Source organism: Nymphaea colorata, chromosome 3 (genome assembly GCF_008831285.2).
Source record: "Nymphaea colorata isolate Beijing-Zhang1983 chromosome 3, ASM883128v2, whole genome shotgun sequence".
Classification (NCBI taxonomy): domain Eukaryota; kingdom Viridiplantae; phylum Streptophyta; class Magnoliopsida; order Nymphaeales; family Nymphaeaceae; genus Nymphaea; species Nymphaea colorata.
The window spans coordinates 6,342,097-6,355,200 of record NC_045140.1 but is presented as its reverse complement, the minus strand read 5'-3'; the positions used below and the strand labels follow the sequence as shown (position 1 = coordinate 6,355,200).

General features: G+C 39.4%; 1 protein-coding gene across 2 annotated transcripts; it reads left to right on the top strand.

The window, feature by feature from the left end:
- The first annotated feature begins 3,016 nt into the window (after nt 1-3,016).
- Nucleotides 3,017-11,261, top strand: LOC116251011 (serine carboxypeptidase-like 42). Of its 2 annotated transcripts, none has more exons than XR_004171567.2 (10): nt 3,017-3,392; nt 4,190-4,297; nt 4,406-4,504; nt 4,711-4,803; nt 4,948-5,045; nt 5,679-5,966; nt 7,623-7,762; nt 10,145-10,237; nt 10,648-10,878; nt 11,050-11,112. XR_004171567.2 is itself a non-coding variant. In XM_031625059.2 (10 exons), exons 1-10 carry the CDS (start codon nt 3,143-3,145, stop codon nt 11,197-11,199), a joined length of 1,437 nt encoding a protein of 478 aa, XP_031480919.1. In that variant the 5' UTR covers nt 3,017-3,142; the 3' UTR covers nt 11,200-11,261. The 2 variants fall into 2 exon arrangements, 1 of the variants encoding a protein (XP_031480919.1); XM_031625059.2 differs by having other exon boundaries at nt 10,648-10,765; nt 11,050-11,261.
- The last annotated feature ends 1,843 nt before the right edge of the window (nt 11,262-13,104 follow it).

Here is a 13,104-nt window from a genome sequence, read left to right as displayed (position 1 = left end):
AAAAAAAAGTGGGCTCCTCAATTCCTCTACTTACTAAAGCTAGCACAACTTGGTGTGAATAAGGTTTGGCTTTCAATGGCCATTACTTACATGCATCCTATACAATATTAACGTAATATATATTTTATGTGCATGCACATGGCGTATCAAATCCAGCTCAATCCAGTTGATCAATATACACAACTTAAGCGCGACCTATTTGATTTATCAAATTTAACAATTGGCTTGAATTAACTCCCTTAACAGACAAATAGAATAGCTAGCAGTAGAGCGAGACAAACTCTAGTTGCTAAAATAGTTGTGCAGCCTTTAGCTGTAGTAAAAGCTTATAATTAAAAACGAAGGTGGTGTTCATTTTTCTTCAAAAGGAAGTCAATAACCTGCTCCAGAAATTAAGGGACAAACACGAAGAATAACGACAGATTCCGACGGCTGACAATCAAAGCCACACACACATATATAAAACTTGAACTCTTCAGTATATAGGTAGCTAGCAGGTTTTAATCTCTCTCTCTCTCTCTCTCTCTTAAAGGCGACATGATAAGACCAAGTTCAAGTTGTGATTAGGTCTTACCCACTTCACCTCTTGGATGTGAACGTATTTTCTCATCATATTCGTCTTAAACAACTACGCTTTCGAATCGAGTAAACCGAAATTAAGTGGTCGATGATGGGTCATCGATCCATAATTTTGTACTCAAAATCTCTCCCTGTCTCTTCTCTTTTTATATGCAAGCCTTCAATGGAAAGCAACGAGAAGAAGAAGAAACATTCCAAGGTCAAGCTGTCTAATCACGCAGAGACAGTGTTTCTCATAAATACCCAGTAAGTTTCACAGCTCAGCCTTACTTGTCGGTCAATCCATCGACCAGCTTAGAGGAAGACCAAGACGGAGCTTGAGAGAGAGATCTCTTGTTCGTCCATCTGACACAGATAGAAGATCCAACGGCCAAGGTTAGCAGATCATATTGATTGACACACCCGACAAGTCAATCTCACAGACTCTCTCTACGTGTATTAACTGCAGCGGGAGAAAAATACGGCCACCGCCGCCAAGAAAATCCGGGAATTAAATCTCCTCCGGCTACGCCACCCTCGACTTCCTCCTCTCCCCTCCCTCTCATTTATGGCCTCCTTCTCCTCCCCGTCTCTCTCACTATTAAAAGCCATTCATTTCATTGTAGACTGTAGGCTTGGACGTCTCTCTCTCCCTCTGCATTTATTATGCAAGTCTGGTGCATGATGCTCGCATCATTCTGCCGCTCATCTCATGATGGGCGGTGGAGTTTTTTCACATTCGATTCGTTTTTGACCGTCCATCTAAAAAACATGATGGGTGGCAGAGGGAGACCTAGAGAGAGATTGCATCAGAGTTGCATAATCAATCTTCGAATTGACAAAATCACAGGAGCTCATTATTTATACTTAGTCGTCGTGTCTTTCACTTTGGACTTTGGAGGCCATCACAAAGAAGCTTTGAAGTACAAGAGAGAAAGGAACCCTGAATTTCAGTAAAGCTTAAGACGTACTTCCCCACTCACTTCACCTTGTCCAAGACGACCTTCAACTTTCACCAAAATAAATTACAAATAGATACTTGAGTTAATGACAAATTGCCCGTAATCCTTATTTATTTTAGAAGGACTTACGAATAAGCTCCCAGCTTTTGAAAGGAACTTCCCAAAGAGTCCAAAATGTCTATGATTCATATGAATGAGGCCGGGTTTATGATTCGTATGAATGGGGTTTCAATGCTTAAGGGCGCGTCCTAGCCTGACTCAGGCCCTAGCCCAAGCTCTAAAATTGAGCATCACAACCGTCTAAGTTGCTTGATAATTTATTTATAATATTATTTTATTTAAATAATATATATTTTTATTATATTAAATATATTATGGTATATTTTCATATATTATATATTATTATAATCAGGCCTGGATGGGCTTGGAACAAACTTACAGGCAGTCGGTCAGGACCAGCCTGAACCCAACTTCTTGTTATGTCCGCCACACTCGATACACAGCCGTACCTCTAAGTAAGGAGGATTACCATCAGCACTAACTTAAGATCTGTTTTCTTCATTTTCCTGTTTTGTTCTACACAAGTTGTGATCCTTTTCTTCCACATCCAACTTCCAAGGAGGAAATGGTGGCGAAGAAGGGTAGATATATAAATTGGCTTCTAAGTTAACTTGTTTTAAAACATGAGGCGACTTTTTGAAAATTTCCATAAAAAATGAGCATTTATTTATTAATTTATAAAAATCGATAGATAGTTTGTTATTTTCTTGAAAGTTAACTGATATTTTCATGATTGGGTTACCAATTACAATAACGAAAAGCTTAACAGTTAATTGTTTTGGTTATTTGGAAAAATCCCTACCTGTCTTTATTGTTATTGAAAACCCCTTTTTGTTCTTCATCCAATTTTCTCACATTAGCCCTGAAGATCAATTTTCCCCATTAATATCATAAAAATTAATTTTCTCAAAATGAAATAAACTGATTTTTCGAAGTGAATGAAATAAAGCATTAATAATGGGAAAAAAAAGTTAATTTGTCTCGAAAGTGACAAGTTCAGCGATAGCATTGTCAACAACAGTAGATAAGCCGGAGAAAAAATCAGTTTCCATCGAGTCACATGAATTTGGCAAAATGTCAGAATTTACCCTCGCATGTTTGTATTAATTTCAATAAAATAAAAAATTTCTTGAAAACCGGCAAACAGATGCTTCACCACCGCCGTAAGAAAGAAAAGCTTTTTGTCTTCAAAGTTTAAAATATTTTCTTCACCTCGTTGTTTGCATCAAGACCTTTTTCCCAACTTGTGCAAAATAATAATAAAACAAAGCAATGTGCTCGCAGTTTCCAGAATACACGGATGATGTGAAAAGAAATTGGAGAAACATGAAGTTGAAATGTAGTTTTCTCTTATATTTCGTGGAGTTCAAGGGAAAATTTTAAACTACAAAGAGATTGCTTCTCTCTTCGTCGCGTGATTGTTGAGACTTGGGAAGCCCGCTTGAGACCACCGCGGCCGCTGCTCCTATTCGTTTCCTTTCCATTATTTATGTATGTTATCCTGAAGAACCCCTGTGCACGCTGTCCTACACTGAAAGTATTCTAGAGAGAGAGAGAGAGAGATGAGTGTGGGCCTCCATGGTGGCTTCATCCTGCTGCTTGCTAGGAGCCTCTGCCTCTGCTTGGTGGCTTTATCGGCGCCACCAGAGCATCTGATCGACCGCCTCCCGGGGCAGCCGCCGGTGGGCTTCAAGCAGTACGCCGGCTACATCAACGTCGACGAATCCGCAGGGACCAACTTCTTCTATTACTTCGTCGAGACAGCTCACCCCAACGCTTCTTCTTTGCCCTTGGCTCTGTGGCTCAATGGAGGTCTGCCCATGCTATCTTTTCCCTTACAAATTCATAGAAACCACTTCTAGCACCAGTCCTTTTCTACTGTTAGCTTACCTCAATATTGGTTTCGTTTCTTTCCACCACTTCACATGTCTCCTTTTCCTTGGTTGTATTTGGAGGAGTAGTTCGTTCCTGCTAGCTATCGATACTCTTGAGCTACACACTGTTACTGTTTCTGTGATATTGAACCTAGTTCTGTGACCAGGAATGAATCCAGGTGCGGCTATATATATATATATATATATATGGAGAAAGAGAGAGAGAGAGAAGAAAAATTCTGAAGTTGATGCTTGCTAGCTTCTAGATTACATGATCGAATCGGCTTATAAACTGACGGGCACTGTGAACTTCTGCACTATAAGTTGACTAGATCATTTTTTTTTCTTTTCAAGAATGACAAGCTAAAGTTAGTAGACCGATTTTTTATCTCTTTGATCAACATTAATATGTGCGGCAGACAGTGCTCCACTTGCTTGGGAACAAGGTCTTGAGTCTCGTCTCAACTGAGACGCTCTGGCCATGGAACCGGAAGCTGTTTCCCGGTTCGATTCTTGTGCCAACTATCACTCTTTTGCGCTTTTCATATGAATAAACAGCACCTTGTAAGATGGGTATTCCAAAGCAGGATCCTGATCTTCACTGGACTGGCTGTCCAAGAAAAAATATCCGATTTTGATCATCTTTGTCGCCTACCCAAGATACTAAATCTGCTCTGCGTCTCGTCTCGGATATATTTGAGATTAAAGAAACCAAGAATACTGTTTGAAATACAGGACCTGGGTGTTCTTCCATTGGGGGTGGTGCCTTCACAGAGCTAGGCCCCTTCTATCCGCATGGAACGGGAAACGGACTCAGACTGAATCATCACTCATGGAACAAATGTATAACAACCTTATCGTACCATCTCTCTCTCTCTCTCCTTCTCTCTAAAGGTGCTTGTCTTTGAACATTTATCTGCATTACTGATGAGTGTTTGTAATGGCGGTCAGTGGCGAATATCCTGTTCCTGGAGTCGCCTGCGGGTGTGGGCTGGTCTTACTCTTCTAAGGAAACTGCTCATGAGTACAACTACAATGACGGGAAAGTAGGTAATAATCACAGCCCACTGTTGCCGATTCCTTACAAGATCTCCCAATCGAGCCCTAGAGAGAGAGAGAGAGAGAGAGAGAGAGAGAGAGGAATTTTTAGCGTATGGCACTGCCTGAAATGCGAGAGATTTTTAGCGTATAGCCAGAAATTGAAGTGGTATGTGTTGTTGCTTTCATATAATGGACAAATGAATGGTCACATGCAGCCAAGGAGAACGTCGTTTTTCTTCTGAAATGGTTCGAGAGGTTCCCAGAGTACAGCCAAAGCCAACTCTTTCTCACTGGCGAAAGCTACGCAGGTCTCTCTCTCTCTTTTGAACAAGATCAGAAAAACAGAATTCGTCTCGTGATTTAATATATGAATCATTATCTTCTTTACTGGAAGGCAACCGCAGAAAGCTTTTTTTTTTTAAAGAGGTCTCGTGTCTCTATTCTCTATACAGGTCACTACATACCCCAACTGGCATCATTAATACTGAGGCACAACAGACGCGTTGCAGATGGCCGAGAAAGTTTCAGATTCAACCTGCAGGGCATCCTGGTACTGCACTCAAATCGCCATTTCCATTCACTTAAATAATACAAACTACAAATAAACAAGTATTTGATGATATTCTTCTCCGCACTTTGCTGAAAATTTTTGGTTGTCTCTGAATGTGAGCACAGTTTGAAAGTTTTCCATTGAACAAATTGTAAATAAAAGATGACTGCAGGCCTGCATTGAATGTGAGACCTAGTTTTCTGGTGCACATTCCCACCGCTGTTCTATCTGTTCTGTACCCACTGACCAACCACTTTAAAAAAAAATTGAGCTACCATTTAAGGTGGCCAATCAATACACTGCAGTACTTTTACTCAGAGCTCAAATTTATTGGTACCATGTTCTTGATTTTACGCTTTATTGGCGTGATCACCAAATATTGACTACAGAATCCCCTTTTCTCGACGTGCCCCTCGATGGATCAGAAATATAGTTTTCCTTTCTCAAATATCTGTTTTAAAAGTTCAGTATGCAGAAAAACAAGCAGTATTTTCCAATAATTAGTTTATAATTGATTATAGACAGATTTTTTTTTCCTCGAAGAATCTGATACGAGGGTGGAATTAAAGCAGTAGGAGTCATATTAATTTGGATTTGTTTTTAAGTGCTGATGATGAAACGGACGTGTTGTAGGTGGGGAACCCGCTGCTGAACTACGGGTTGGACACAAGGGCGACGTACTCCTTCCTGTGGTCGCACGGTCTGATATCGGACCGGACGTACCGAGGGGTGCTGTCCTCCTGCGACTTCAGCTTCGGCTACACCGGCGAGAGCGGCTCCGTCGGCGAACCCGGCAAGGGCTGCCCCTTCTTCCTCGACGCCGCCCACGCCGAGATCGGCGACTCCATCAACATGTACGACGTCACCCTGGATGTCTGCCCTCCCCCCATCTTCCACCAAGCACTCCGTCTTCAAAAGATGGTAATCTCTCTCTTTCTCTCTCTCTCGCTGTGACATTTAATTCTCTACAGCATTCAAAACCTTGGAAAACGATCGTTTTCCAATTTCTATTGAAAACTTCGAAAGACGGCCCGATTGGTAGAGCTAGATTTTGGCCTACCATTAACTCCGCCAATAACTCAAAAGTGAGTCTTAATAGCGCCCAATCCTTGGTTCAAGTATTCTGGTTACAAAACTTCTTGTTGTTGCCAATGACTAAGGTTGCATTAGGTTACCGTGGATCTGAGATTGGTAGTGATCTCAGAACATCGTGAATCTCAGGTCTGCAATTTTGAGGTCCGATTCCCTTCCTTCGGACCTCAAATCCACGCCAAGGTTTGATGTTAAAATCTACAGTTCTTTAAAACTGTGGATTTCAACTATCGTTTATGTTGGATCTCCTCAAACCGAAGATCAGTAGGAAATCAAATGCAACTTAAGTGAACATTCATCTGAGGAATGATTTCCTTTAAGGAAAATGGTTGTGCCAGTACGATGCACGTCGATTTTGACGACAATGGCTTTCTCCATATATGATAAACGTAATGCTCAAGAAAATTTCTTTTGTTTGCGTTGTCTCTGTCGTTAAGCTTAATTTCTAGTGAGATTCCAGAGATACTAAAGATACTTCATGTCATTCTCGGGTTGGGAGACATGGCTGCACCATAGTTTATTTGGGACGTACGTGCGGCACCTTTCCTAGCTAACAGTGTATATAGCTTGGAGATGGGAGCCCGTCAGTGTTAACTATTGAAGTCTACATAAAATTTTTAAAGCCCAAGATACATATATACATATATATATATCACGCTTGGAATCTTTCTGGTGATTTCTGTATAGTGTACACAGTTCAGCATGGTCCATTTGAGAATCAGTGATTCTCTTGTCAGATTGTTTTGAGCCTAAAATAGTTGGGAAATTTCCGTATCGTCGCTTTCAAGCATTGAAAATCCATCTACCATAAATGGTTGGTATAAATACTGATCTGATTTCCAAGTGAGACTTTTTTTCAACCATTTTCTATTCTCTTGTTTGGTGGTATAAAACTTAGACAAGACCGCACTTTCAATTCCGATTCTTGCAGAAGTAGCTACCTACTGATTCTCACCGCATATCATATGTATGCTAAGTTCATCTTTCAATACTGGATTCTCCCACATAAAATGCAGTAAGGTGGGCTGTCGTCTCAGTATTATTACAGAAATTGATGCTTTGAAGTTCTCCCTTTCTTTGGAAGAAGAAGGATGAGTTGGGGTGTTAGTAAAGCCTTCTGCCAGCCCGATAAGTAGAACTTACACGCGTAAGCGATGACTTAATCTAAGTTGGCCTCAACCCTTTACGTCGGTGGCACCCAAGATATGAGAAAGTGGGATGAAGAAAGCGAGATAGGATACAGCTAGGGGATATTTCTTTATGCCGCTTGTATTTAGAACATGTTTAAGTAACATCATGTTCTTATATCATTCAAATCAAGTTTCACGTATGTCACTATTTACAGTCTAAAGAGTAATACCCATCAAAATCAAAAGGAGGTTCATTTTCGGACCAAATTCAAGCCAACCAGTTATGCCATGTCCTTTGGAGCAATGGTACGATGATTTTGGGTCAAGTGTTTTGAATGAGTTTACTGGTGATCAGATGGGCCATGGAGCCGGGAGGAGCGAGGTGGACGTGTGCATCGACCACGAGATCACGCGCTACTTGAACCGAGCGGCAGTGCAGAAGTCCCTCCATGCCAATCTCACGTCCCTACCTTACGCCTGGGAAGCTTGCAGCAGGTACCAGCCACGCCCACGCTTCTCTCTCTCTCTCTCTCTCTTATATATATATATATATATGGAGGCTTCCTCTTGACTTCTTTTACGTGAAAAATTCTCTCATACACTGAAGCATGCTTTGAAGGAGAATAACTAAATAAGAAGGGAGAGCTACCTGAAGTCATGAACAGATAACGCCTACTGTTTTTTCTATTTGATCAAAATTAATTACTCAATTAGACTAGACGACACCAAAATCACGACACTTGTTGTTCTTCTTGTATATATTAATTTACCGTTTTCTCCTTTGTAACCTTTCATTCGTTATTCCTTATTTGAAATTTAGTTTGTTTTTTTTTAACTAGTCCTAGCATCACTAGAATTTAGAAGCAATGTTGGGGGACCTGGGTCTAAACCGTAGTCAAAGAACCCAAATACGAACAAAAAAAAACACATTCTTCTTTAGGCGCTTTTCTCTCTTTTTTCCTTTTCAAGTTCTTTTGGCCGAACTGCTTGTTTTTGTTTTAAATTTTTATTTGTTTCTTTTTTTATGTTTAGCTTCTCTTTTATTTTATTTTTCATTAATTTTTAAAATTTTAACAATTCACCGTTTACAATGTGAAAAAGACAACATTTATGAATATGGTCTAAACTAATGGTACGTGTAGAGGCGTTTGACAATAAGAAAACAACTTGGTACTGTTCTAGCATTCCCTTTCCAACCGCCCCTATATTTTGTTTCTGTGGATTGGAATATTCATGTAACAATGTTACTCTGAAACAACTGATGTAATAAAATTGGAGTGGGTGCCATACGTGGCGCAGTTTATTTTTCTTATTTTGAAAATTTTTGAAGGATTTTCATATTTTTAACTAATTATTATATATTTTTAGTTTATTTTTAAAAACGAATTCTACTAATGATTTTTAACTTTTCACAACCCATTCATCGAGCCAGCAACTTGGCCAACTGGGTTTAGTTTACGATTTCAATAACAAGGAATAGAGAACGAACGTATGCTATATTTTAATGTCTTTCATAATACATGACTTTGAAAGAGAAATAATAGAGCTTGAAATGTTACCAAAATAGACCAAGACTTTATTTATGATACCAATAAAATAATCATGCATTTTTGTCTGTGTTGATATATATCGACAGAAATTGGTAGAAACCAGACGTTTAAGTCACACATACATAAAAACCAGACCCTTTAATTTTGACTAAAAAAACTTATACAAAAACTATTTTGATATAAAACATGATTTGATTCATGTGTTTTTTATGAAAAATGTGTATTTTTTTATTATAAAATGTTGATAGGGGCCATCCACTTTCTCTTCTTATAAAAACTTTAAAAGTCTAACAAATCATTAACTTAGTGCATGTTTTGCATCAACCTATTCTTAATATCGAAACAGGACCGGACCCCGTACGGTCACAATTATCTGGATCCAATTGTGGTTGCCCAAGATTAATTTTGCCATTTTTCTCCTTTCTAAGGCTGATCATGTACTTTCGCGGGTATCCGTGTATCGATTCCTCGTTGTATTTGTTGGATTGCTTTAGCCGTATTCAAACAGAGGAAGGAGGGCGGCCGTACGGACAGCAGTCCGGGGCCCACCTGAATGTGTTTGACGAAGGGGCATGGGGCCTTATGTGGGGCCCGCTCTCTGACGTGGTCCAGTTCCTTCTCGTTCTACACTGTACGAGTTGCTCCTTAGTTCGACTAAATGGTTGGTTGCTCCATTTTCTATATCACGATAAACCGGTCATATCGACGGCACACTCAAGTCAGGTGATAATGAACAAACGACCCTTCCAGATAGACTGCCCGTTCCCTCCTCATCAGCTGGTACGTCAATTTTCTTAGAGCCATAATTGACAAACTGGCGACCCGGATTCGGATCGGTTGGAAACTGGAGTAGAGTTGACTCAGCGACTCGGCTTGATTAGGTCATTAGTTTTTCAATGCATTTTTTTTTTATTAATAGATGAAGAAAGTTTATTACCTATTTAACTAGAGGGTCGAAAAATCGTATGTTTGTTACAATTAATTATCCGTATGACGTGCCCAAATCAAATTCAAGAAGAGAAGTAACTTATGTTTATAGCATGAAGATATATTTCAGACGCTCTTGCTCTACGCTCTTCTCAGCATGCATAATAATGGTGTGAACTAATTATAAGATTTTATCCAATGAATCTTTACAAGTTATGTTTTTCGAAAGACGGAATGATAACTCATGCTATAGTACTTTGCTTATTTAAACAGTGTACTTAGTTCTCATATTTATCAGTCCATGTATCCTGTGAGCCGTGTTTTTTATATATCCACTTAACTTTGGTAAGAAAATTGCATCCCAACCTTGACGTAGTGGGATCTGTATGGGGTGATACAGGATAGTGAACTACAAGTCGGAGGATCAGCTAAGTGACATGCTGCCGTTGCTCTCTCAACTGCTGAAGGAGGGCGTCCGAATCTGGATATTCAGGTAACATTCTATACTTCATTTCTTTGGTCTCTCATCATCATATAGATAAATAGATAGATAGATAGATAGATAAAAGTTTGTATGGACATGAAATCTGAACGGATCTCACGTATGATATGAGGGCTGTCAGAAATACTTAATCGGATGACTCATGTATCATACTTTTTGTCTTGTGAATTCCTGTAGTTAATCTAAGGTCGGCTCGAGAGACAAAAGAGAGGGGTAATAAGGAAGGAAGGGAGACGATAGGGGGGTCCAATTAAATGATATATATATATATATATATATCTTTGTCATCTACAATTTGGACTGTTTATCTCGCTTCAAGAAATTCTTGGCGCAGCCAATCTCTCTCTCTCTCTCATATCTGTGGATGTGGACTGTTGGTGACTGACAGTTTTTTTTGGCAGTGGCGACCAAGACTCTGTGGTGCCTTTGACTGGAACGCGGCTGCAGATGACAAGGCTGGCTTTGGAGCTGCGCTTGAAAACCAAGGTACCATACCGCGCATGGTACGCTCATGGGCAGGTACAGTAGATATGCGCCTTGTTCTTCAAAATCTACCGTATATCCTTCTAGTCGTCTAAGAGCCTTGATCGGAGTTTCCTTCTCCCCTGCTGAGAAACACATGCAGAATATGAGTAAGTCCAAATATTTAATGATGCGCTGCACAGTGTATGGAAATTTTCAACAGATAAAAAAGTCAAGGCTCAGCTGAAAAAGAATTTCTATCTTCTCTTATTTATAAGACGTGATAATATGCTTATAGGATGGATCAAGGTTAATGCCCTTACTGTTCATGGTTCTCTCAGGTTGGTGGGTGGTACCACATCTACGAGCAAGGACTGGTCTATGCAACGGTGCGCGGTGCGGCTCACATGGTTCCCTATGCCCAGCCGGAGAGAGCTTTGATTCTGTTTAAAAGTTTTCTCCATGATCAACCCCTTCCTCAAAACTCTTGAAGGTTGATTAGTTCATGTAAAGAAGACGGAGGTTAATTAGTGACCAATGTGTGCTTGCTTTGTGTTTTGTTTAAGTATCAAGCTTGAGCTTTTGATGGGCTTCGTATGGTAAGACCATAGCCATGGAAAACACGTATTATAAAAAAAAACACTTTTAAAACATTTAAAACCCGGTTAGTCTAACAAAACACAAAAAAAAAGGAAGAAAACATGTGTTTTTTTTTTTGCGTTTTTTTCCTTTTACATGCATTTTTCATGTGTTTTTCCAGTTTTTAGTCACCATACTTTTAGGTTCACATTTTTTGCATTTTATTTTTAAATTTTAAGATTTTGGCTACCTTTCTTTTTCTCGCCAAAAGATTAACTGTTTTAAAATTTGCTGATTTTTTTTTCGTGAAAACAACTTTGCCATTTTATTCCTATACATCTCTTCATATGCGTGATCAGAAAGGAAGTCTCCTAATATGCCAAAGATCATGGTGATGCATTTTTAAACCCATAATTTTTTTTGAGATGAAGGATAACTGGCGAACAACCCTTCCCTTATATTTCAATAGGCAAAAGAATACAACAGAAAAAGAATGAAAAGATACAGCACAAACAAAAAAAACAGTACACAGTCAGCTATTAATTTACACCTTGATGCACCACATTTTTGTTGAACACAGATAACTAGTCTATGCACATTAAAACCATTCAGTAGGGAAAAAGACGGCCTATACTGCATCTTCAAAATTCTTATGTGATTGCTTCTTCCTTCTACCAATGTTAGATTTCAGGTACTCTAGCAGGAATCCTGCAGAACAAGTGCATTTCACAGCAAAACTGGTTATATCAAGGCAAATATCTATTGGAGATTATCAATTGGCTGCCTTTCCAATGCACAACATCTCCATATAACACCCTTTATAATCGAAGACACAATCTCGATGAACCATACATCAACACCATTGCTTACCGCGTAAATTTTATCTTTCAGCGCACAAATTCTAGCGCACAACTTTGCGAAAATTCCCCTTTTGCAACCTCCAGAGGTTTCACTATATCCTATGCACAGCTATGTTATGGAAATTCCAAGTCTTCCAAACTTCAACGTTCAAGCCAACTAGCACCATTGCAACTCCCAACAAGAAAATCACTTGGTAGCTCAACATTGTAGTTTCGGGTGAGAGAGAGGTTAATAGCCCACCTATAGAGAAAGAGGCTGGAGACACCACACCCCCTTCTTCCCAAATTCCCTTTGTGCTTTGTTGTCAGTGGTTGCAGCTTTTGCACCCTTGAACCTAGATGCCACACCATACCACTTAAAACGCAGAGGTATAGTGACAATCAGAATCGAACTAGAGACCTGCTTTCTCATACGAACTAGAGACCTGCTTTCTCATACGCACCTAACTTGACTAACTATGCTATGCCCCTTGAGGCTGCCCATGATTGTAGTTTAATGTAAAAATCTGATGAGGGAATTCTTGTGATTCCAAAGATATATAGCATCCATGCACCACCAACTGTTAACCAGAATAGGTGCAATATTATAATTAATGGTGAAGATCACTCAAAGAAAGAAGATCCAACTGACCGTAGTTTTGATTTCAAAGTAGAATGAAATTTGAATTACAGACAGCACTGCCAACCTTGACCTAACATTTGTTGATGAGGATACAATCAAAATTAAATCTTATAATGGAGACAGGTCACCTAACTGTAAAGGAGGAAGATTATATAGAGAAACCTCATACTATGTGTAAGGTGCAAGTGTGAAAGACCCATAGAGGAAGTAGGTGCTTTGCACTGAACCGCTTTAAATTTTGGGCGTTTCCTTTTATTATTTCTTTTTCTCTATCGCTATTTCACCATCTCATAATAAGTCTAGTTTAGGGTGTTTCATATGCATCCATCATAATT